Raw genomic sequence first — 25,589 nt, 5'->3', positions numbered from 1 at the left:
CTAAAAATATTTTTAGAATGCAACTGATTTATTAAGTGTGTGCCCCAGCAATGGTTTGCTAATATTGCAAATCTTTTTATTAAAACAGAGAATTCGGCGGCAGCACTAAGCCTAACCACATGTATGAAATGGGAAGGATGCCAAGAACAACAATATCTATGTGCAGATGTGATGAATTTAATGTAGCCTTATATACTAATCATTCTATGCGAATCTGGCAGCTGTTAAAATTATCCCATTTCAGCCCTAATGGCAAGACTATTGAAATAACCTCCAAAATATAGCTTAAAAACTAAGTCCTTATAGGTGAAAGTATTAAAAAAGGTGTTTGTAAGTCCGCATTTTTCTAAGAAAAGTATTATGTCAAACTATTTTAATAGAGGTCGGCTGGCGATTGCACTTTCCTTTAAGGTTTTTAAGCTGGTACCCAAGTCTTTCAATTAACACTCTTACAGCACAGTCCTTAAAGCACTACCTTTCGTTCACTTCAGCAGGACAGAAAAGCATTGCAAGGATCAACCTATTGGTCCACCACGATTAATTGCACAGGACTGAGCCATCCCACAGAGAGGAGGATATCCATTTCTTTGTTTATTTAAAATGGAATTCTCAAGATGCTGAGCACAGAACTCAGATTGGATTCAAAAGCAGCAGCCAAATTAAGCCAAGGTTATGCACCAGTGGAAATCCCAATGTCAAATTAATGCTTGCCTTCAGAATTCTGTAATCTTGGGCAATGTTTCAGCTTTATTTTTGGATGCACACCGTGCAGGCTTAGCTATCTTACACAAGGCAGATTGTTTTGACCATTTAACCCATTGAGAGATTTCATTATTTGGCTCTTTAGCCAGCTCATTTAATCTCCTTGTATACACACAATACATTTAAAGCACAAAGGATCCTGGGAACTGTAGCTCACCCTTAAGAAAGTATAGTTCCTGTGCTCCTTTGGGAGAAGTCACATGCTTTAAATGTATGGTGTGCACACAGCCCAAGGAAGTTAATAACAACATGCACCGAGGACACAAAACACAAGTTGCCAAGAGCACACAGTTCATCACTAAAGGAACTGTCACTTTCCAAATCATTAAAAAAATAAATCAAGGAGCTGCCTCTGTCCAAAGATATTCTGGCCTTGGACTGACATCAAATGGGTGGGAAGTATCCACTGAAACTATCATATTGCCCTTGGTGCCCAGTGGTTGTGTCTTCCTGTTTCAGATCTCTTGTCACGTCTTTGGATGAGCCAGTCCCATTGCCTGAATATCAAAGGGAGGGACACTCTCGCTTGACCAGATCAGACCAGGCTTGCCTGGTGGACAACAGGGCGTTCTTGGTGCTTGTATTTAAATTCACAGTCATGCTTTTTAAGATGGTCTTTGGAGTACTATGATTATTTGAGTTTTTAAGGCAGGGTTAGAGAACCACTATCCACGGGCCAAATTCTGCCTGCCAAGCCTCTCCACTCCAGCCCACAAGGCCATTTCCCCTAAACCACAAAATCATACGTGGCATCAGGTATGGGGCAGGTACTGAGCTCCTGGCTGCATTTTAGGAAATGGTGATATTTAATTCTTGAATGGTGCGCTGGGTGGGACAGAAAATCTCTATATAAAGAAATAAATCTACCAGGCTGCATTTTTTAAAGTGATATATTATCCAACTGAAGACCATAAAATAACACTGAACAAATTTGGCAGGTTTTGTTTCGTTTTTTAAAAGTGCTGCAGTAGAACATTACTTTTAATGAGAATATTTGTATCTATAGAATGTGAGAAGCCAAAAAGAAAAGAAAGAAATCAAAGAGTGGCTCATTTGTTGCTGAAAATATTGCATATTGTTCAGATTTTGAATTGACTAATTTGATATTCAGCCCATTCTTCAATGGTTCCAAGCAGCAGAAGTCTAATGAAAAAAGTGAATGAAGCTTATGTCCTCTGACCAGTCTGAGGCATGCAGCCTTTAATGTTTTATAATGATACCATGCAACAATAAACCAAACTCAATGCAGGGAAAACTATTTCAGGATAAAAAAATCCAAAAGGCGCCCCTGCTTGAGCAACAGAATGTTTATACAGTGTCATCTGAAGAAAAGATTTAGAGAGCCTTTTGAAACCTCACACAAACCAAAACGAACAAATGAGCCTTTGAGGCTTTTAAGAGGCCAAAGCTGAAAATTCTAGCGTGTTCTCACCTAAGGTGGACAAAGCAAGTTTATAACCACTCACAATACAATAATTTAGGTAGCCATTTCTGGAAAACGCTTGTAAATCCAAGCTACTTTGAAATGTCTAATGACTGATTTCACTCAGTCAAGCAATAAAGCGGCTTGGCTGACCTCAGGGCCTGACAGGTTAATCTATTCTGACCTTTGCTTTATTCTATAATGATGCTGAAAGATCACTTGAATAACTCACTGTCATTCAACAATGGCTCCATATTTCCCCTTCGGCACAGCAGAGGGCTCAAATGTGACTTGGTGCCAGATTTTCAAAACCGCGTGGGATACTAAGGCCTTTTCCTTCAAGACTGTGAAATAGAACAAATTGCTCCCCCACCCTTTCTCCTGTCACAGTATCCAACAGCAAAAGCACATTTCTTCCATCCAAATAGAAATTCTATTACAAAATATACTATTAACGCTGGAGAAAAACAGGACAGAGGGAGCTGTTGCCTCAGTCATGTCCGTCTTGCCTTACATAGCTTCACACCAGCATTTCTTGATTTCCAGTATTGGTAAGGAAATATTAGAACACATATTTGCGCAAATCGGGCCAGGGGGTGGGGGGTGAACAATGCTGCACTATTAGTTTATGTTGAAAAAGAGGTGTACAAATCCATTTTTATTTTTTAATGTCTAAAAGGCACACACAAAAATATATATAAAACCATCATTAAAAACCAAGATAACACAAACAAAACATTTAAAAACAAAATACTTAAAACTATTATCATGCGTCTGGATAGGCTTGATGAAACAGGCATTATTTTAGCTCATCGGGTACCCAAAACAGTAAAGTGAAGGTGTGTACCTAATGTCAATAGGCAATGAGTACAAGAGCACATTAAAAGGAATGACTCCTTGAAAATGGTCCTCTAAGATCCTGCTTCCCAGGCCTCCTGTTTTGGGCATATTGGTGCAGCTCATATCTGGATGCACTTCTGTCCAAAAATCAACAGTCTGGCATGCATCATAATACCAGCGCTTGCAATAAAATGGTTTGGTTTAGTGAAGTTAACTGAGGCAGTTGATAAATCTTGGAACTACACCTGAAAAATGTTTCCATAACTGCCAGGTAAACTGAATGGGAATTAAGTTCCTGGCACCACCCTCATATTCACCACAACTTTTCTCTACCACCTTCTCTTTCTATAAGGTATACTGCCCTGAGCAAGGTTTCTGGTAGATATTTCTAAACTCCCATTGGTTCTGCTGCCACTACAGATACTATGTACCTGAATATCTTCCCACCTCAGTTGTAGCCAGCCAGGAGGCATGTGCGCATGGTATAACATTACTATATTATTTTATTATTATATTATATTATATTATATTATATTATATTATATTATAAACAGAAATAATAAAAGGTTTTACAGTGGTACCTTGGTTCTCAAACGCCAAAAACCTGGAAGTAAGTGTTTCAGTTTTCGAATGTTTTGCAGAAGCTAAACGCCTGATGTGGCTGTCGACTATTGTTTCCAGGGCGCCTGCACCAATCAGAAGCTGCGCCTTGGTTTTCAAACATTTCACAAGTCAAATGGACTTCCGGAATGGATTAAGTTTGGTGCTTTTGTTTTTGCTACTTATTTCGCATTTTTGAGGCTTTTTGGGTTAATTCGTTTTTGTGACTGTGTGGAACCCAGTTCAGCTACTGATTGATTGATTGTGTGACTGCGAAAATGGATAAAAGCCCCCCATCCAAACAATGACTATCATCAGTGCAGGTAAGGAAAAAAACTAATTTTAATTTTTATCATCTACAATACTGTCTTATTTATTTTATAGTACAGTACATTGATTATTGCTTCCATTTTATGGATCAATGGTCTCGTTAGATAGTAAAATTCATGTTAAATTGCTCTTTTAGGGGTTCTTTTTAAAAGTCTGGAACGGATTAATCCATTTTGCATTACTTTCTATGGGAAAGCGCGCCTTGGTTTTGGAATGCTTTGGTTTTAGAACAGACTTCCGGAACAGATTAAGTTTGAGAACCAAGGTACCACTGCATTATCACTCAGAGTACAGAAACATATGGCTTTAATTTTGAACTTTCTTCTTAGTTACTTTAGTTCATATATACAATGACTAAGAACAACGCTGACCCTACTCTATCCAAATAACCCTGCCACCGTCCAAACACACTCTTTCCCCAACCCCAACGGCTCATAACTCTCGACTGATCCTCTCAACTGTCTACCACCAATATTCAAACTCCTTTTCAAAATTTTACCCAATCGCCACTCATGTCTACCATCCCAAGTACACACACTCTTCCCAACCACTTACCCCAATTCACATACCTTGGTTCTCGAATTTTGCAAGAATGTTTTGGAAGTCCGTTCAACTTCCGAAACATTTGAAAACCAAGGCACGGCTTCCGATTGGCTGCAGGAGCTTCCTGCACTCAAGCGGAAGCTGCGTCGGACATTCGGTTTCCGAAAAACGTTCAAAAACCGGAACACTTCCGGGTTTTTGGCGTTTGGGAGCCAAAACATATGAGTACCAAGGCGTTCCGAGAACCAAGCCTTGACTGTATTATACTTACCTACATTTAACACATATTACTCTAATGTTATTACATATACACAGCATCACAGTGTTGCTTTCATACGCTGATTGTAAGCTTCCTAGAAGCATGTGGCTGGCTGTGCCTGGAATGTGGCTGCCTGACTAGATGTCCATCAGTCGAGCCAGCAAGCATGTTCTTATGCATTTATTGGCACAGGGAAGAAGTTGCTTCACAGTTTTCTTAATATTCCTACCTTGAAAAGCTGTGATGTGACCGACAATCATATATTTCAGTTCAAAATTTAGAGTCTGGATGTTCTCCATCCTTTCTCTCCGAACTGCTGCTTGATAGCTTTCTTCCATCTTTCTAGTGCAACATGTTTGCACTTTGTGCTGGCAGATCTGTAAGTTGGAATCTGTTGCAAGAAAAGAATAAATTAAAAACAAACATCCTCAGTGAGAGCATCAACAAACAGCGCCAAAGATATTTCTAACAAGCAAAGTGATGCAGCTCATAAGAAGTAAAATGTCCAGCCTTTCTGAACACTTCAAGGGCTCAGCGTCTGACTGCATTTATGACTGCATCAACTAAATTAAGGAAACGCCATCATATCCAGGATTACATGTACTGCAGCCTCTGTTCAAAAAGGAGCCCAAGTCAGGCACATCATTTGTGGGAGCATCCCGACAACCTGTTGATTGAGCATCCACCCTGCTTTGCTTGCAGTAAGATTAGATTACTTTGGCAATTTAATGAGCTTCATTGTAGTTTGCATGGAGGTGAGGAGGCTAGATGATGCTGTATCAAGGAAGCGTTATTCCACACTTTGTTGGGATGCTACTGAATCCCTCCTGAAAATAGAAAACATCCTGAAGTGCCCTGTGTGTCCTCTTTACTATCAAGGAAAAAGCAACAGTCCTTTGAGTTGTGTATTCAATTGGTCTGCAACGTGTGTTGAGAGTGTGCATGTGAGTTGTACACATAATTTCAGGCCTCTGTTGACTTTAGTATGCATTGAAATTAAGCCAATTTCCATGGCTTCTGGAATGACTTTGAAGATACAGGAGTTGTGAGCTGGCCCACAGAAGGGGTGAAGGGACAGAATGAGCCGTCTGCCCCTTAGTACAGAGGCACAATAATCTCCACACAGCCAAAATGTGCTACAGTCAAGTCAAGGACTGCCACTTTTGCAGAAACACCAGAGGCTGCATCTGCGTTTTTGAGAAGACTGGGGTCAGCTCACCAGTTTCACCTGAATACTTAGCACCACATCTTACAAAGCGTGTTCTCCATAATAGAGAGCACGTGTTGCGGTGGGGGCCAAAAAAGCCACTCCACTGTTGTTGGGCAAATTGGCCACATGCTGTGATTGGGTAAGGAGTGTTGCTGGGGAGAATGTTATGTTGCTAAAGTGTGGGAGGGGTCAGAGGTCTTAAATACAGGGCTCGCAACCTGGGGCCTTCTCTTGGGCTGCGTGCACCAGATCACCCGCCCACCCTCCCTAATAAGGGGGGGGGGGCCTGTCATGGGGTCGTCTGCTTTGGGGCAGGGGCCTGGTAGGAATTTTGTCCATTTGGCTGATTGGCTGTTACCATTTAGTTTTTGCGTAGCAAATCGTCACAACTTGTAAGGTTGGCGGTTAGGCATTGGTTCAAATTGGTTGGTGGAGGGGTAAGTGCCTACCCCTCCAATGGTGGTGCGGAAAGGGAATTCCGTTAAAGGAATCCAGGGGCTTGCCATTCTTTTCGTCCTTGTCCCTGGCATCGGACTTGGGCCATGCAAGCCACCAGGAGCATGAGGGTGAGAAGTGAGGGACTGAGGCCCAGCTTCATTTTCTCCCCAAAATTGTTTCCCTCACTGGCTTCCACTGGAATCCGGAAGTCAGTTCTGTCCCTAGGGCAAGGACAGATAGTCGTAACCAAAGCCTAAGCAACCACTCACGTGTGTGTATTTAAATAAAGTTGTGGTCAAATTCATGCCAAAAACCTTAAACAAAAATTGATATGTGAAGTGTGAGTTATTGGGGTGGTCTAGGGGACCTCGACGCACAAATATGTATACCTGGGAGCTGTTCAGTCTGTTCGTTCTTCTTCAAAACAGAAGCCTAGGAAGAAATCCTACCAACAATTGCTGCAGTTTAGAGCTTAGTTCTTTTTCTGTCCAGTGGTACCAACTTGAATAAAATGGGGGGGCATATAAGCCCCACTCTGCATAATTGATCACAAGGCACGATGCACACACACCATTTGAATGGCAACGTCCATGAACCTTTTTTGGGGGGGGGGTCAATTATTTTATTGGGGGGGGGGCAAAGGGACCTCAGCAACTAGGAGCTGGCTCCTAGGTTTCTATCTATGTTACTTCTTTTGTAAGTGACAATACAGGCCTATTTCTGCCACAGAATCTTACATCCATATCCACATATGATATGAGCAGGGTTAATGATATATATTTTTATTTTCCTGCTTCAGAAATCACTATATGTCCCCGGTTAAAAGCTTATATTCGAACCCCCTGTCTATGCCCATTCTATAATTTTGGCTTGGGATTTCTGCAGGTGTTATTACCTACAAATCATACACTGGGTTTGATGAAAATATTTATCTTCAGGAAAATGATTCATCTTCATTGCAAAACAGAAGAAACAGCCACAGAGACCTTAGCAGCCACTGGTGGCCAAGATTCTTTGCCCCATTAGTTTTCTGAACAAACAGACAGACGGTTGAAGAGAATGTCTGCAGATCCAGGGCCAAAAAGCTGTGAAGATTGTTCCTAAACAGAAACAGCACAAATCCTCTGAAAGCCAAAAGAACACCATGCAGAACACAAAGTATTTAAAGCAAAACATAAAGCAAGTCGCAGTTTCACTAGGAAGCCTTTATGTTGGTATGAGCATCATACTGTGAACTCAGAAATTTCATTTTTCTCAATACTAGCTTTGGGATGGAATCTTTAATTACGAAAAAAGAAACCCACACCACCCTAATCTAGGTTTTGGTACTCAACTTTGGCTGCTGAGAATAGTTAATGCAGATTTGTACAATCCCAAAACCTTAAATAACTCTAGAGAGAGCATTAAAAAAAATTCACGCTAGCTGATCTTAATGCAAAGCATACCCCCCATCAAATAGGCATGGGGAGGGGGAGTAAGAGCTCAGACAGTGTGGCAACTTAAGGGCACACTGCATTGCAGCACCAGAGAATGCATACCAGATTTCAGAGGGTGCATCTGCATGCCAGCTTCCCAGGCTGATGGGTCAGTGCTATTTAATGACCCACCTTCTTGCAGATGCCCCCTTTATGGGGCCCAATGAAACTATCCAAACAGCAGTCCTGCTAACCTGAAGAAGAAACTTGACAATAGTAATCTTCCCTCAGGCAGACACTCGTTTCATGAGGCAACGAATTCCACACAGAATCTCAAGACACACAATGATGCTGAAGTCAGATAACCAAAGTCAGCCACAGCTGGGATGCAAAGCCACTCAATATGGAACTTGTTTGAATTTTTTTTTAAAAAAACCAACCTAATGCATACAGTATTTTTTAAAAAAATAATAATACAGTTTTATTGGAAATACCACTGAAAAATGATATTACAATCTTTGAGTCACACCACATAAAAAAATCATAGTGGAACTTCAGAGTTATAAATAATTCTATTCCCCAATAGTCGCAGATCAGACAGACAACAAGAATTCCCCAGGAAATCAAGTTAAAGTTTACTGGGTAATTATAAGCACACATGGTGGAGCCTTATGCCCTGTAACAGAAAAAGAACGAAGGCCTCATGGCCCTTTCAAAGAGGAGGAAGAACACAGGAAAGTGTGTAAATGAAACCAAAATCCTTTAAGCGGTGCTTTTCCCCCATAAAAAATGTTTAGGGATACTCTTATTTTCCTACTCATATTGAAATACTGCCCCTCAATGAGGCCAAACTTAGATTAACAAAATGTTTCGGGGTATGCGTACCCCTGCCCCCCCCCCCAGAAAAAAGCACTGCATTTAAACTAGGGCAGTATTCTCTGTGCTGACTGGTTACAGCTCTCTATGGTTTCAGTCAAGATCCTTTATCAGCTCTTCCTGGGCATGGTGGGATAATGGTAAGCAATGGTGACTTTGCTCCTTCCCAACTGGGACCTACTGTATCCAGGACCTAGGAGAAGCAGCAGGAAGGGGAACCATGGAGCAGGAGAACCATTTCAGCAGTTCAGGAATGGGTTGAGGAGGCTGCCACTAGGAATGCACACTCAGAAAAATGTTGGGCCTCCTTTAACAACTCCTTCCTCTCAGCTGCAATGGTACAGTGGTACCTCGGGTTACATACGCTTCAGGTTACATACTCTGCTAACCCAAAAATAGTACCTCGGGTTAAGAACTTTGCATCAGGATGAGAACAGAAATCGTGCTTCGGCGGTGCGGCGGCAGCAAGAGGCCCCATTAGCTAAAGTGGTGCTTCAGGTTAAGAACAGTTTCAGGTTAAGAACGGACCTCTGGAACGAATTAAGTACTGAACCCGAGGTACCACTGTACTTAAGATTTTCAGCCCCAGTAGGGCGAAAAACAGGAGCTAGTAGAGAAGAATGTGAAGCGTTTCTTAAACAAGAAAAAATATATCTGGTGTTAACTGGTTTGTAAATTAAGTGAGTATATAGAATTGGCAAAGTATATAGAATTGGCAAAGTTAACTTCAATTATAAGCTATCAATCAAATCAAAAGTTAAGAATGGAATGGAAGTATTTCGAAGATTATACGTCAAAATATTGTTCTAAACATGACATGCTAATAGGCTTAGAATAAAAAATGTAAGCAATAACAAAACCAATAAAGAAGGAAAAATCAGAATTTAATAAAAATAATTTATTATAGAATGCAAGGGGGGAAAGGTAGAAAGAAATATAAAGAAGTCAAATTGCTGTGGATGGAATAGAGGATGGGTATGGGTTTTAAAATTAAGTGTATAATTATGCGGCTGTTGGAATTTAGATATTATATTTTATGTGAGGGAATCATTGGGAATTTTGGTTATGATGTTCATATGTTAAGTTTCAATAAAGATCTTTGAAAAAAGAAAAGAAAGAAAAAAGAAAAATATATCTGGGTATACTGTAGCATTCCCTATAAGTGTTTAGGAAATTCTAATGGATAGTAAACTGAACATGAGTCAACAATATGATGTCATGGCCCAAGGCCAAGTTTCAACTGTAGCCACAGTTAACATTACATAAGTAAGACTTTGAAAGATCACTCAGTGCTACTGGTATGCATTTATTTCCATTTCCAACTTACATCCTTCTCAAACTCCGATAGAAAGGATTCAGTTGGAAAGTTACGGAGTTGCTAAAAGTTCAACAGCAAATCACACAGAGAAAAAATGTAGGAGGTGGATATGCTTAGCCTAGAAAGAGTTGAATGAAGGGGGATATGTTAACATTGTAAGATTTAAAGGGTTAGAAAGAAGAGCGAAGGGTTTTTTCCCTTCTCCTTGAGTACATTCTTCTTCTTTCTTTGGCGATCACTCGTAGCCGAGTAAGATTGTCTTCCATAAACACGGTTTTAACAATGAGTCCGTAAGTGACTGTGGAGGCCAATTCTGGATCCACACATCCTTCCACAGTGGGGACATTGGTTTCCAGGCGGGAGGTGATCACGGTGTAGATGTGTCAAGCATGCCTTCCTCTTAGCACGTTTCTCCCTTGCGCCCTGAGTTCGAGTGTCTTCAAAGCCCATGACAACAAGCAATGATACAAGGAGATACAGTAAATATTTACACAACTAAGTTCCATGTGCATTGAGATGTTCATAAAATACTGTGAGAGAGACAGATCTCTACTCCAATGATCTTACAGTCTAAATTTTGCATGAGTGGGTACATGGAAGAGTAAATGTTAATAGGAGGGTGGGAGATTCACCACTCCTGCCTTATGCCAGCAGTCACGAAATTAAAAGATGCCTGCTTCTTGGGAGAAAAGCAATGGCAAACCTATACAGCATCTTAAAAAGCAGAGACATCACCTTGCCAACAAAGGTCCGTATAGTTAAAGCTATGGTTTTCCCAGCAGTGATGTATGGAATGAGAGGTGGACCATAAAGAAGGCTGATCACCGAAGAATTGATGCTTTTGAATTATGGTGCTGGAGGAGACTCTTGAGAGTCCCATGGACTGCAAGAAGATCAAGCCTATCCATTCTTAAGGAAATCAGCCCTGAGTGCTCACTGGAAGGACAGATCCTGAAGCTGAGACTCCAATACTTTGGCTACCTCATGAGAAGAGAAGACTCCCTGGAAAAGACCCTGATGTTGGGAAAGATGGAGGGCACAAGGAGAAGGGGACGACAGAGGACCAGATGGTTGGACAGTGTTCTCAAAGCTACGAGCATGAATTTGACCAAACTGCGGGAGACAGTGGAAGACAGGAGTGCCTGGCATGCTCTGGTCCATGGGGTCATGAAGAGTCGGACACGACTAAACGACTAAACAACAACATTGTGGCTTTCTACCATCTTAGGCAGAAGTCTTTCCCAACACTGCCATACAATATCATATTTCTAACTGAAGATGCCAGCGGTAGAACAATATATGCACCTGAGAGGGCCAGATGTACAATTCTGCCCCAGAGGGATTCCATTGAGCGGCTGGGGATTGAGCCTGGCTCTGTCGTATTTAGAGGCTACAAAATTTACAAACAAATTAAGGTTTCAGTTGTGCCATATGCTCAGCCATCCATATAGACTAGCTCCATATCTTTGCTGCCATCCAGAAATTCCACAGTATGTTGTTCCAGAGTCAGTATGTTTCCCCCCTCTGGGGAGATGAAACTGAATCCCACTGCTTTAGGGTTGCCCTTAAAAATTATCAAGGATGGAGATTTATTATGCTTCCATGGGAAATGCAGGCGGTTCTGCTTCTCTTGAGTCACATTTTTGTCTGATTTAGCAAGAAGCTAGGCTGGAATTTGACACTTCCATTGATTTGTCAATATTCTTGTTGCCGTCTTGTTGTAGTCCCTGTAGTACTAGTTGTGCCAAGCAAATTAAAGAAACAATATTTGAATGCTGCAAAAACACAGTTGTTTCCTTTGTCAACAACAGAGATTTTGCTTGGGTTTCTTGTGAAGTTTTTCCTACAACATTCCTTCTTTTGCCCCTCATTATGCATCAGTATTTAAGAGCTAATTCATGTGATACATTTTGTCTGCATAGGATGCTCCCAGAGTTTTCCCAGACACAGATTTATTAATAAGGATTTTGTGGGCTATCAAGCCTCATATAACCAACATGCTTAACCCTAATTAAAGCATGAAGGGGTTAAGACCATAGAGTAAACTGTCCTGCCAGGCTTAGCTAGGTCACTCCTCTTCACCTTGGAAAAAGGGTCAACAGATTCTTTGTTCTCCATGTGAACCCTACCGGTAAGGAAGTCTCAGCTGGATGTCCAGACTTAGACCACATGGCTTAAGCAAGCCATCTTTGTGTTTCTATACGAATCATTCAGAAAAAATTCCCATTTTGGAACCTAAATTATACTGCCAGACTTTTCTTTACTGCTGTATGGAAAAGCACATGAATCTGATCTTTGAAGAGTTTGAAAGTAAGCCATTTTTTAACATACTAAACATGTGGGGTTTTTTTCTATACTTTAACTGGTTACATAGCTGTCAACTTTTCCCTTTTCTTGTGAGGAATCCTATTCGGGAATAAGGGAATTTCCCTTTTAAAAAAGGAAACACTGACAGCTATGACTGGTTATTGTTTGAAATAAATATATACACTTTCTATGCTAAGGGAAGCAGGGAACTTTGGAAGCAAGAGGGTATAGGTCTAACAGCCTATATTTCCATGTTTTACTTTGTTGCATATTTTGTGATTTTAAATCTCTGCTGGAGTTCTGTCACCAAAGAGTGCTTGCCCCAAAGCTGGATCTAGGTATCCAGGGAATTATCCTATTTTACCAGAACCTAAAATTTCCCTCTTTTGAATGTCAACTGGTTTCTACTGCTCACAGTGGTAAGTTCAGGCTACTACAGGGAATTGCCCTGGGACACAACAGCTGTACTCACGGAGAAGTGGCCTCATTTAAGCCTTAAAATGGTTTCAGCCTAAGCTGTTTGATGGACCCTCTGCACCCATATCAGCCTGCCTGCACACTGGGATATGCAACAAAAGGCCTCCTTATTTGTCCAGCTCCTAGATCAGTGAGATTGGTGGCTGCCAAGGGAGGAGATGGCCCTTCTGTGATGACTTCAGGTAAAGGAAAAGGTAAAGAATTCCCTCCCAGCAGATCTGCAGCAGGCTGCCATGCTTTCCAGCTTTTCAGAAAGCTTTAACGGCATTTCCTAAGAGCCTGTTATTGATTCACGTCCTCTGGCTTTGGCTGCAGGTTGCTCATGGTGTGAAAAGTGATTTATCTGGCTGGCTGAGTTAAGTTTATTGGTTTTTACCTTAGCAGGAGAATTAAGGTTTCAGGGTTATTTTGTTCCATTGATATTTTGTAAATACAACACTAAAACACCGTGGATGGCCAAGCACTCTTCAGAAAGGTGGGCTGAAAATATTTTAAAATAAAGAAATGAAAATGGTATTTAATGAATTGAACTAAAATCAATCCAGTCCTACATCGTGTTTCCAGAGATGAAAACTGCCCATTGCCATCCACAGATTAGTTGTAATGACAAAGAAAGCTATAAATTTCACTCAGGGATTAGCCCAAGAAGTATTCCTGGATACTATGTCCCAGTTGCAGAACATATTGCCTTCAGGACTGAGTAGCTATTTGTAAGATCTTCGCAGAGTGTGAATGAGCATGTGAAGTTCTGCCCACTGCATCCCTATCCAATTCACGGTGGGTGACTATGTAAAATGGGGGCCACCTTTACTCATGAAAGCGCCCCTACTGTAAGCCCGGCGTAATTTGGGTTCTAAATAACATTGTTGTCCTTCACAAGTAGGTACCCTGCTTCACACAGCCTCTTTCCATGTCAAAGCGAGTGATGGAGAAGGCAGGAGTAGGAAAAGAGAAAAGAGATTAGCACACTCAACCCTGCTTGCTGCTGCTGTGTAGCTTTATAGTCTCACAGCAAGTGTTTAAGCTTAAGGCCACAATTTATTGAGGTTTTCAGCAGCTTCCAAGCAGGACTGATCATGTTCTCATTGACTTGGTTTCCCTTGCACAAAAGAAGTGCCTTGTTTTATTCATGGCTAAGGAGGCTAAAAATGAAGATTGTTATGATGCCCTTCATAGAAATCTATTCTGTATAGGAATGAGGTCACACTCTCAGTTGATTTTTAAGTTAGCTCTTTGTTGAAATTTATATTATATAGAATAAAAGGACGCATTGGAAAGGCCTTGACTGGCTCTGTGTGTCTACGTACATGTAATGGATCGCTCAATGGAGCTCCTGACTTCAGTGGGCCTTGGGATTGCACCTTACGGCACCTCATTTTGAATACACATACCCTACAAGCATCCTGGGGAAAAACGGGACATCCTGTTACTCACGCAAGAGCACAGCGGCCATTTTGGGCGCCATGATTTCATGCTGAGATCTTGCCCCCCAAAAGTGCTTTCCATCCTGAAAAAAGCACTTTTGGAGGGTAGTGATCTCATGAAGTGCCCAAAATTCATGGTTTTGTGGGTGCCATGCAAGCACAGCCCAGAAAAAGCACATTTTTAGGGCTCAGAGATCTCACGTAGGTCACATGACCCACACATGAGGGAAGACTCATGTCCCGGTTTTTAGGACCCTAAAAATTGGTGGGTATGGAGACGTACTCAATTGGAGGAGCTCAGATTGAAGGTTTATCCACACTTACCTTTCACCCCACTGTTTCCAAGCATGAGTCCGAGCTCAAAAGCGAGCATGTTGTTTTTACTCTGGATCTTTCCCCATGAAAACCTGTTCCTTACCACTCAGTTGGAGCAAACATCAATTTGGGTTTCCACAGATTTCTGTTTGCTTTCATTGAGCTTTAAAGAGCGGGTTTCCGTGGGGAAAGCTCCAGAGCAAAAAAAGGGAGGGCTCTCAGATTTAAAGCACGGACTGTGCCAGAAGTGAGGATAAGCCCCGAGTAATTACACCCCCCCCAAAAAAAAACCCAGCTTGCATTTCACACAGATACTTGCACATCCTGCGTCAGGTTTACAGAAAACAAAAAGGAAGGGCTATTCACAGGGCAAACCCAACTGGAAGCTACATGGAAGGGTGGCAAAAGATAAGAAAAGAATCAGCCCCTTTAGCAGCAAAATAACCCTGTCAAGGCCCCTGTGCATTTTTGTATGAGGATGGATGATTTGAGAGAAAACTAAATGATATCAACAAAACTGCTGGCCTTGGATAGTGTCATAGCACTTTATCTTCTGAAATGCGCAAGATTCCTAGGCAAACACTATTTCTTTTCTAACCTTTACAACAGAGGCAGGCCATAAATCCCATGAAGGTCTACAAAGTCATGACATCAGTGCTGAAGAGTTCCATAACCTGGCTGTATTTTGGCACATACAAGCACCAGCCTTTAAATTGTCCCTGTGTTAGTGGTCTATAAAACAGTCAGTACTCTAGTATCTGAATTTAGACCTAACACATAACAACTTTACACTTTTATATGCAATACCTCTGTGCAATATATAGATAGGAATGCATCTAAACTTCTCCTAGTTTTCCACTGGAGAAATTGGAGGGTGGGGGTTAAGTAAGTTGGACCGACAAACTTAAATGGACACTGTTGTACTCTCTTGGTGGCTGCTGTTCCCCGGAATGCGTGTGGATGTAGCCTCACCCTGGAAGCATTATGGGGGGAAGTAGAGGTTACTAATGTTTTCCCCAGAATGCCCCAAAATGATGCTATGACCGGGACATTCAACAGGGAGAGTAACGACAGCTAATGAGAGCAGATCCATTGTCTATACAGTGGTACCTCGGGTTAAGTACTTACCATATTTTTTGCTCTATAAGACTTTTCCCTCCTAAAAAGTAAGGGGAAATGTGTGTGCATCTTATGGAGCGAATGCGGGCTGCGCAGCTATCTCAGAAGCCAGAACAGCAAGAGGGATTGCTGCTTTCACTGCGCAGCGATCCCTCTTGCTGTTCTGGCTTCTGAGATTCGGAATATTTTTTTTCTTGTTTTCCTTCTCCAAAAACTAGGTGCGTCTTGTGGTCTGGTGCGTCTTATTGAGCGAAAAATACGGTGATTCGTTCTGGAGGTCCATTCTTAACCTGAAACTGTTCTTAACCTGAAGCACCACTTTAGCTAATGGGATCTCCTGCTGCTGCCACGCCACTGGAGCATGATTTCTGTTCTCATCCTGAAGCAAAGTTCTTAACCCGAGGTACTATTTCTAGGTTAGCGGAGTTTGTAACCTGAAGCGTATGTAACCTGAAGCGTCTGTAACCCGAGGTACCACTGTACAAAGTATGCTGCACCACCACCCACTCAGAAACTCTCCCTAATCTTCTCAACCAATTTGACTGTTCCCCCAAGTCACCACCTGGTTTGAGCCGCCCCCACCCCGTTTTGCCCTGACCACCTATTTCAAGCCAAAATCTCAAGCTGTTAATGGTGCAGTTTTGCTAGAATCCTCCCTCACCTCTATACACTATGATACCGTCCCCCACAAAATAAATAGCCCAGTCTTGATGAAATAATATTTTCCTATCAGGATTACACACCCACAAACACTAGTCTGACGTGAGGTGGGCTAATGGGTCAGTTGTCAAATTTCTCATTTTCCCAGTCTTAAGTTCAGTACTGCACACCTCTGCATCAGTTTGCAATTTTAAAAGTCCTCATGAAAATGTGTTATTGTTTCAGTGTAAATTTCTCCTAAAATTCACGTTTTTGCAAGCAATTTCCCCTAATATAATGCATTTTATATTTTCTCCAACATACGCCTTTTTAAGCACCTTACCCCCTAATATTTTTGCATGTTGTTTGGTTGGAAAATTGCAGCACAAAACCTGGAGAAGTGTCAATTTCTAAGAATAGCTGGGTTTTTTATTTGTTTATTGTGTCAGAAAGTGCGAACCAGCTAGGCATTAAAATCCTAACCAAACCAAATTTTTTTCCATCCCTACGTCTGACTCAGCAGGGCTTTGCTTATGTGCTTATGGTGAGATCTTGTTCCCAGCTCCATCCTTCAGGGAATGAGCATCATCTGAATATCAGCCTTGGGATGAATTACCTCCACCATAGCACAGAGAATGTTCTTTCTAATTTGTTGCCGTAGTAAATACATCCACACCAGCAACTGGGCTAAGGCTGGCCTATGTAGATGCTCCAAGTGAAGAGGAATTAAACATACAGTGGTACCTCAGGCTACATACGCTTCAGGTTACATATGCTTCAGATTTCAGACTCCGTTAACCCACAAATAGTGCTTCAGGTTAAGAACTTTGCTTCAGGATGAGAACAGAAATTGTGCTCCTGCGGCGCGGCGGCAGCAGGAAGCCCCATTGGCTAAAGTGGTGCTTCAGGTTAAGAACAGTTTCAGGTTAAGAACGGACCTCCGGAACGAATTAAGTACTTAACCCGAGGTACCACTGTATATGCAGTGGTAAGTTTCATCACACAAACAGCATTTGCAGCAGTTTTCACCATGAAGCCAGAAATATGCTTGCTAACTCTTCACAACACAGGGAAGGAGCAGCCCCTATAGATATCATATCTGAATTGAGCAATACCAATCTGGAATGGTATGTTTAAAGGTTGACAGTACAATGCTATTGTTAGCATAGCTTGTGTGATTGGATAACCTCCAGCCTCCTAAATCCTAAAAATACACAAATTCCTGAAGGGAGTGGGATGTTGGAAAGGAATGGGATGTTCAGTCATATTGAAATGTTTTGACTGCCACAGCCAATAGCTCTGTTTATGCAGGTCAAAATTTATCATGCATCACCATTTGCTCCCATGGAAATGGACTAAAAATAAGGAAATTTGATCGGCTTCTTGGGTGGACTTTAGAAAGTGCACTTAGTGCAAACATGGGTGTGTAAACACAAGCTTTCTTCTTGCTTTGGTATGCACACTTAGCCCCCACTAGCATTAATGGGAATTATGCATGCATAATGAATGGGGAGACTAGACTCTGCATGAATAGGGCTCTTGTTAGTATAATGAATACATTTAACCACTAATGTTTAGAGATATGCTGAACTATCCGGCTTAAGTCATTTTCTGAACAAAGCTACCATGACCAACCAATATGGTCCAATTTAGAAATTATCTCTTACTTTCTGTCAGGACTTTGATGGATTCTGGACTCCAAGGAAAGACTTTTACTTGTATTCTCCCAAAAGAATAAGCAAAATGGAGTCTCAAAATACATTTGTGGAACAAAATTGTACAAAAGGAGTTGGGACAGGAGCCGGGGGGAAATGTTAATAAAAATACATAAGACCAAAACCAAAGTCTGACCCATCCTTTAGGTAGGTGTCCGATTACTGGAGTAACCAAAGTACTGGAGTAACCAAAGTACATTGCATGTATCTCCGAAAATCTTAAATTAGAATTTCAAAAAAATAATACTACCACTGTCATCTGCAAAGAGACATGGCATATCACTGTGTTGTAGCTTTACCACAAGTCTGGCTGGGTAATCTGCTCTGTGAATTTTCCACAGGAAAAACAAGGAAACATCTTTATATAAGACTAAATATAATTAATTTGGCACCACCACTGAAAAGTGATCTCCTCCCAGAAGCAGCAAAATAGATGCCATTTTTATTTAACTTAGATGTGCCAGATGGGAAGCACTTGTGTTACATATAAACCAAGTTTGCAGTGTTGCTGTTTCGCCAGATATTATTTGATAAATGCTCACTCGCTGGTTGGTGTTATACAACACAAAGGTTAATGGCATGTGATGTCCTCAAAGAACTCCTGCGTATACCACAAAACTAAACCAGGCATTTCAGTAAAACTTGTGAGAGTTTGACTGGTAACACACGTGACTTCTAATAAGTTGACACCTCTTTAAATGAATAAAAAACTACTGTTGTGGAAACCTGGTGTTACAGTGGTGCCCCACAAGGCGAATGCCTCGCAAGACGAAAAACCCGCTAGACGAAAGGGTTTTCCGTTTTTCGATGCACTTCGCAAGACGAATTTCCCTATGGGCTTGCTTCGCAAGACGAAAACGTCTTGCAAGTCTTGCAATTTTTTTCGCCCCCCCCCCTTTTCTAAGCTGCTAATAGCGCTAATCCGCTAAGCCACTAATAGGGTTGCTTCGCAAGACGAAAAAACCGCTAGACGAAGAGATTTGCGGAATGGATTATTTTCGTCTTGTGAGGCACCACTGTACTTCTCACAGTCATATTACCACCATAACCCACAATAAAACTGACTAGCAGAAGATTCAGGACCAACAGAAGGAAGTACACAGCACATAGTTAACTTGTGGTATTTACTGCGACAAGTTGCAGTGACAGCCACTAGTTTAGATGGCTTTACAATGGGATTACAGTCATGGAGAGTAAGTAGATCAATGGCTACTAGTCATTATGGATACAGTGGTGCCCCGCAAGACGAATGCCTCGCAAGACGAAAAACCCGCTAGACGAAAGGGTTTTCCGTTTTTCGATGCGCTTCGCAAGACGAATTTCCCTATGGGCTTGCTTCGCAAGATGAAAACGTCTTGCAAGTCTTGCGATTTTTTTCGCTTCCCCCCCTTTTTCTAAGCCGCTAAGCCACTAATAGCCTTTTAGCCGCTAAGCCGCTAATAGCGCTAATCCGCTAATAGGGTTGCTTCGCAAGACGGAAAAAACCGCTAGACGAAGAGACTCGCGGAACGGATTATTTTCGTCTTGCGAGGCACCACTGTACATGCTATCTCCAGGATCAGAAGCAACATGTCTCTGAATACCAGTCACCAGGGAATAACAGCAGGAGAGGGTTATTGTCTTCATGTCCTGCTTATGAGGCTTCCTAGAGACATCTGGTTGGGCATCGTGGAAAACAGAAAGGTGAGTTAGACAGGCAGGACTCGTAGGGATGGTAGCAAAAGCTGTTCACCTCCATCCAGAGTTGGAATGACTTTAAAATTAACTTGTCCTACCTTTCTTTTCCCTCATGCTTTAACAACCAAAGCTAGAAAACTATTCCAGCTTCTAAAGGTAAAGGTAAAGGGTAAAGGGACCCCTGACCATTAGGTAAAGTCATGGCCGACTCTGGGGTTGCGGTGCTCATCTCGCTTTATTGGCCGAGGGAGCCGGGGTACAGCTTCTGAGTCATGTGGCCAGCATGACTAAGCCGCTTCTGGCTAACCAGAGCAACGCACGGAAACACCATTTACCTTCCCGCCAGAGCAGTACCTATTTATCTACTTGACTTTGACGTGCTTTCAAACTGCTAGGTTGGCAGGAGCAGGGACCGAACAATGGGAGCTCACCCCGTCATGGGGATTCAAACTGCCGACCTGCTGATTGGCAAGCCCTAGGCTCTGTAGTTTAACCCACAGTGCCACCCACGTCCCTCAGCTTCTAAAGAGAACCAGCAAAGGCTTACAGCAGAACAATTCCATGTGACGTGCTACCTAGGCAGCCAAAGCCATCCAAGAGGAAGTCACAGAGGTCCTATTTCTAATCCTTGGCACCATTTGAAGCTACATAGCTTCACCCACAAATAGAATGAAACACTGAGATGAGGAGGGGGTGGGCTGTGATATCTGGATTCGCACTGTGCTGATATGCGGGTGTGGGGTTTCATAGCTGACCATTCGCTTCAATGCATGGAGAAAACATCGGGATTCCTTTTGGAAGCTGTCCAAACAATGTGCCTTAAAGACAGACAGTGATTAGAACATGCCGTCACTTTCACCTTGACGAATCTGTGCTTTACTTTGTTGCCTGATGCCAGAAGGGATGACATCAGCATCCAGGTGTTAAGGTGTACTTGCACAAGGAGCTTCTTATGCCTTTGCTTTGGGATCTTTTTATTATTATTTATTTATTTGCTTTTCTGTTACATGTTCTCTACTGATAAACTACGTACATAATACCTAATAATAATAATAATAATAATAGTAACTTTTTATTTTTATTTATACCCCGCCCTTCCCGGTTCATAAACCGGGCTCAGGGAGGCTAACAACAGATTTAAAACACTTAATTGTAAAAGCGCAATAAAATACAGTATAAAAACACGAACAACAATAAAATTCAAAGTTCAGAAATCAATTTAGAGGAAATCTATCCAATAAGCATTAGATTATCACCAGGGCTGGCTGGCTGAATTAGTCCTACTTGGGCCAGCGAGGAGGCCAGGGGAGAATTAGCTGTGGGGTCTCAGAGCAGGTATACTAATACAATCAAAACAAAACAAATAAATCCGCTTATGTACTTCCCTTCCACTCCTTCCATGGTTTCTTATCTAATCCCTTCCAAACCGCATCTTCTTGTTTCTCTAATTTTTTCCATTCTTCCTCTCTTTACCTATTGTTACAACTTACGCTGCTGAACTGCTCACATCCTGCTAGGTTAATTATCTTGTTATGATTTTTCATATATTCTAGATATAACTTCCATTCTCCCTTAAGTTTTCTGTCATCTCAATTTCTTTTTCTATTAGTCATAGCCGCTAATTCCACATATTCCAACAATTTATGATGCCGCTCATCTTTTGTTGAAACTGCATCCGTTTTCCACTTTTGTACCAGTAAAATCTGAGCAGCGGTAGTGGCATTCAGGAGGAATATCTCTGGGCTTTTAGGGAAAGATCTTTTAAATGTTTTTTTAAGCTCATTATAAATTGTTTCCCAATACAATGGGACCTCGGGTTAAGAACTTAATTTGTTCCAGAGGTTCGTTCTTAACCTGAAACTGTTCTTAACCTGATATACCACTTTAGCTAATGGGGCCTCCCACTGCCTCTGCACCGCCGCTGCACGATTTCTGTTCTCATCCTGAAGCAAAGTTCTTAACCCAAGGTACTACTTCCGGGTTAGCGGAGTCTGTAACCTGATGCGTCTGTAACCCGAGGTACCACTGTATTCTTTAATCACATTGCAGGACCACCACATATAGTAAAATGTTCCTACTGTGTTTTTTTTCACACTTCCAGCATTTATCACTCTGCGATTTCAATATCTTTGCCAACGTATTTGGTGTTGAGTACCACCTGTGAACCATCTTCAGATGATTTTCCTTTAAAGTATAGCATGCCATGAATTTCAAGGTGTTTGTCCATAGCTGTTCCCATTAAGTTTAAATCAATATTATGTCCCACATCCGTAGCCCACCTTGCTTTGGGATCTTAAGCACTTAGGACCAGGGGAAAGTTGTGAAGAGGCAGGAGTGGTTTGATATGGGAATATTCCACATCAGTACGGTTCCTTGGGAGGTGTGGAGTTTGCTATTCTTTCTAGTGCCAAGAGGAGATCCTTTGAAAATCAATTCTTGGGAGAGAAATATGGAATGAACGTAGGTCCATGTCCTGGGAATTAAATGGTTTGAAAGAGAATATGCAGTCTTTGAGACCTGGACCAGTTGCAGATTACCAAAGAGGAAACACAATAATTACTATAATTTAAATAGAAATACAATACATCTCATCATAGTGGAGGAGGGCCGTGGCCAGGATTTGCTCAGTCCCCTGTCCAGGTGCTGTTGATGGGAAATGTCAAAGTCACTTTTGTCACTTCAGTTACAGGACTGGGCTCCATAATGTGTGACACATATCCACCCTGTGCTCTACACAGGGTTGCTTCATGCATTCTATCTTTTATAACAGGGCCGGCAACTGTGTATGATAAGTTAGCATTTCAATCAACCCACCCACACGGTGAATTCCCATTAGATATGACTAGTTCAACATGGGAAGCAGCTTCCATGCTGCTTGAAGGCAGTCAAACTGGTCCCATGATATAGTCCCTGTCCATAATCTTGGATGCAGGACGGAGATAAGGTCTGAACTCACATTCCTTAGATCAAAATTCAGTTTTCCATAACTGAAATTGAGCAGGAAAGCAGACCACTATCACACAGAAACAGAAGGACTGAGGAATTGGGCACAAATTCTTTTTACCACCAGAGATTTGGCTGTTGACAAGTCAATTTTAATTTTGTTTTGCCCCTATAAATCTGCACACTAGGCTGAAAACTGATATAATAAATGTACCAAAGCATTAACCACCACATAGGTCTTTATCAGGAGCAGCAGGGTGAGTGTGGTTCTTGGAGTGTGGCCCAAGAACCACACTCACCCTAGGCCATCCTCCATGCTGGTGGTAGGTGTGGCCACCCCATATTTTCTCAAGCACCTGCAAACACACACACACACACACACACACACACACACACACACGAAGGGCACAGCTCCCCTCTCTTGGTTGATCCATACAAATCAGCTGAGAAGACTTCTCATCCCTTCTCCACTCATCAGATTCGTCTGGTGGCCAGAGAGGACACTATTTGCATCTCTGTCAGGGTCTGGGCTCTACTGAATCCAGTATCCTGTCTATTCCCCCTCACCTATTTTGTCATCATCACCGAAACTGGTGGGATTTTTGGGGGTGAGGGGGAATCAGGACTTCAGTCTGAAAATTAGCCTCCTCTGCTCTCTTTCATACATTCATGAAATTAGAGCAACCAGATAAAACTGAATTCTGTATATTTGTTCATAACAAATCTTGTAAAGGATCATTTTCAAAAATAAAGCCTTGATACATTTTACCTGTGGCTTTGCGCCACCATGATCTATGCCAGTTCTAAATGATTAATAAAAAAGCTCCTACTACTTTCAATTAACTTTACTAATTTACAGTGCAACCATCATAGCAATGCCTTATTAGCACTGACTTTGAATAAAAATCCATTACATTAGCAAAGAGCCAGAAAGTCTTATTGTACCACTGCAAGCGGAAAGGAGAAGATAGGAATTTCTGGATAAATAGCATTTCCAGTTATGTTCGACAGATGTATGTTTATCCATGAAGCACAACTGTAGGAAAATAAATCCAGGAAGGAAGACTAAAAACAGCATGCAAAATCCATATCATTCTATCACTAAGATCTTCAGTAAAACAACATTCATAGCCAATACAGCAGGGGTGGGAAATGTGTGGTACTCCAGATGTTTCTCCAACTCTCATCAGCCCCAGCCAGAATGGCCAAATGTCAGTGAAGATGGGCCAGCAACACCTGGTATGCACACAGGTTCCCCATTCCAGCAAAACATGATCAGAACCATTGGATCTTATCCTGACAATGATATTGTTTATCCCAAAACTTTGTTGTGGAGTCCAATTGCCTCCCCTATATTGGACAGAAGTGCTTAGCTTTTCTTCTTTTTTTAAAAGTACTCTAAAGGTGGATAACCCTTTGGATTGCTTCCCTGATATACAACTTAAAAATAGTTCTAAAGATCCATCTCTTCAAAGCTGCCCTTTATCATCTGGAACAAAGCACTGTAATCTTTATCCTTGCAACCTGCCACAATCACAGGTTTTCCAGATAAGTGGTCTAGTAATAGGCAACAAAATACCTACTTGATCTGAGCCTAAGATCACCAGTCGCTGCTAGATGAAAGAGTTACTGGTTTTTCTCTTCTGCAACTTGTTTTATTTTAATCTTAGACCAAATTAATACATATCTCACACAACAAACTACAGCAAATAAAAAAGGCTCAATATGATAGTTATACTTGTCCCAAAACATCACTAAAAAAGCCTTCTCATTTATTCAGAAATCTGTTCGACATATTTAGTTGCACTCTCCTATAGTACAGCGTACAGGGCTCCGGAATGGATCCCAGACACTCAATGAGGTACAACTGTATGTTAATTTGACCACAGTGACAATAGACCAAGTTTTTTCAATCCATTCAAAACAAGCAAGGGCTTTACTCTTCTTCCATGTGTTCTCTATAACTTGGAAGGAAGCTTCTGTATCAATGGTACTCTATCCAATTGAATATAATTTGACAGGTGCTCTTCCAACGATGTCACAAAACTATCTATCCTGATCCCCTCTAGAGGCCCTCATAATTGCAAATGATTCTTTCTTAGTTCATGGGTTCTTTCCTCATACTTAGCTGTATTAATTTCTACATCTATCTCTAATACTCTATTCCTTGTTTATTATTCTCTAGGTATATTTTCTAATTGTGTTTGTGCTTTTTCCATATTTGCCATTTTTTATTGTATGTTTCCATTCTATTATCAATTATTCCACCTTTTTCTCCCACCCTAAAGTTTTATTAGCCATCACTTCTAATTATTCTTATATTTTAATATCCTGATTTCCCTTTTTTAATCCAATTCAGACATAAAAACATTCTGAGTTTTATCTTTAACAGCAATCCAAATTTCTAATTTTCTGTCCTTTAAATTTTGTCTTTCTTATACTCTTTCTTCCAGAAGGGTCACTTCTTTTATGTACAGCTTATGATTATTGTCTATTGTGACCCCATTTGTCTCTAGTGACCCCATTTGGACCTTCTCTTTCTTGCCCTTTAGCATTCCAAGGACCTATATTCTGTTATTTTAATTTGTTTTCCCTGATACTCCATTCACATTTAGGGGCTTCATATATATGATATATGTCTGTGTTAATATTGTAAGCACTTTTCTCTTATACACCAGGTATATTTTTCTTATTAGGACACTCTCACCCTCAGTACTTATCTCTACCTTATGCTTGAACTTTTGCTACCACGATCTCAATTAATTCTCAAATATCTCATAGTCATTAAATTTCCTACATCATATGCATTTATTAGATAGTTCATCCTTCAAATCCACCCACCATCCATTTCAGTTCAATCCAATTATAATTTGTATCCCCATCAACATAATTTATTCCAATCATAGTTCTTACAAGTCATTACATTGCCAAAATTCATTAGGTAAATCAACTTATGTAT

At 41.3% G+C, this 25,589-nt stretch overlaps 1 protein-coding gene across 2 annotated transcripts in view; it reads right to left on the bottom strand.

The window, feature by feature from the left end:
• LOC308586222 (glypican-5-like) overlaps positions 1-25,589 on the bottom strand; it is a 421,981-nt gene that overhangs the window by 376,077 nt on the left and 20,315 nt on the right. For both annotated transcript variants that reach the window (XM_081192628.1, XM_081192629.1), the window contains exon 2: positions 4,987-5,148. In XM_081192628.1, the coding sequence (XP_081048754.1) occupies positions 4,987-5,148 (162 nt within the window). The remainder of the gene's footprint in view (positions 1-4,986; positions 5,149-25,589) is intronic.

Source organism: Podarcis bocagei (assembly GCF_964188305.1).
Source record: "Podarcis bocagei genome assembly, chromosome: 4".
NCBI classification, from domain to species: Eukaryota; Metazoa; Chordata; class Lepidosauria; order Squamata; family Lacertidae; genus Podarcis; species Podarcis bocagei.
The sequence above is the reverse complement of the archived record's forward strand: the minus strand, read 5'-3'. Positions and strand labels throughout refer to the sequence as shown.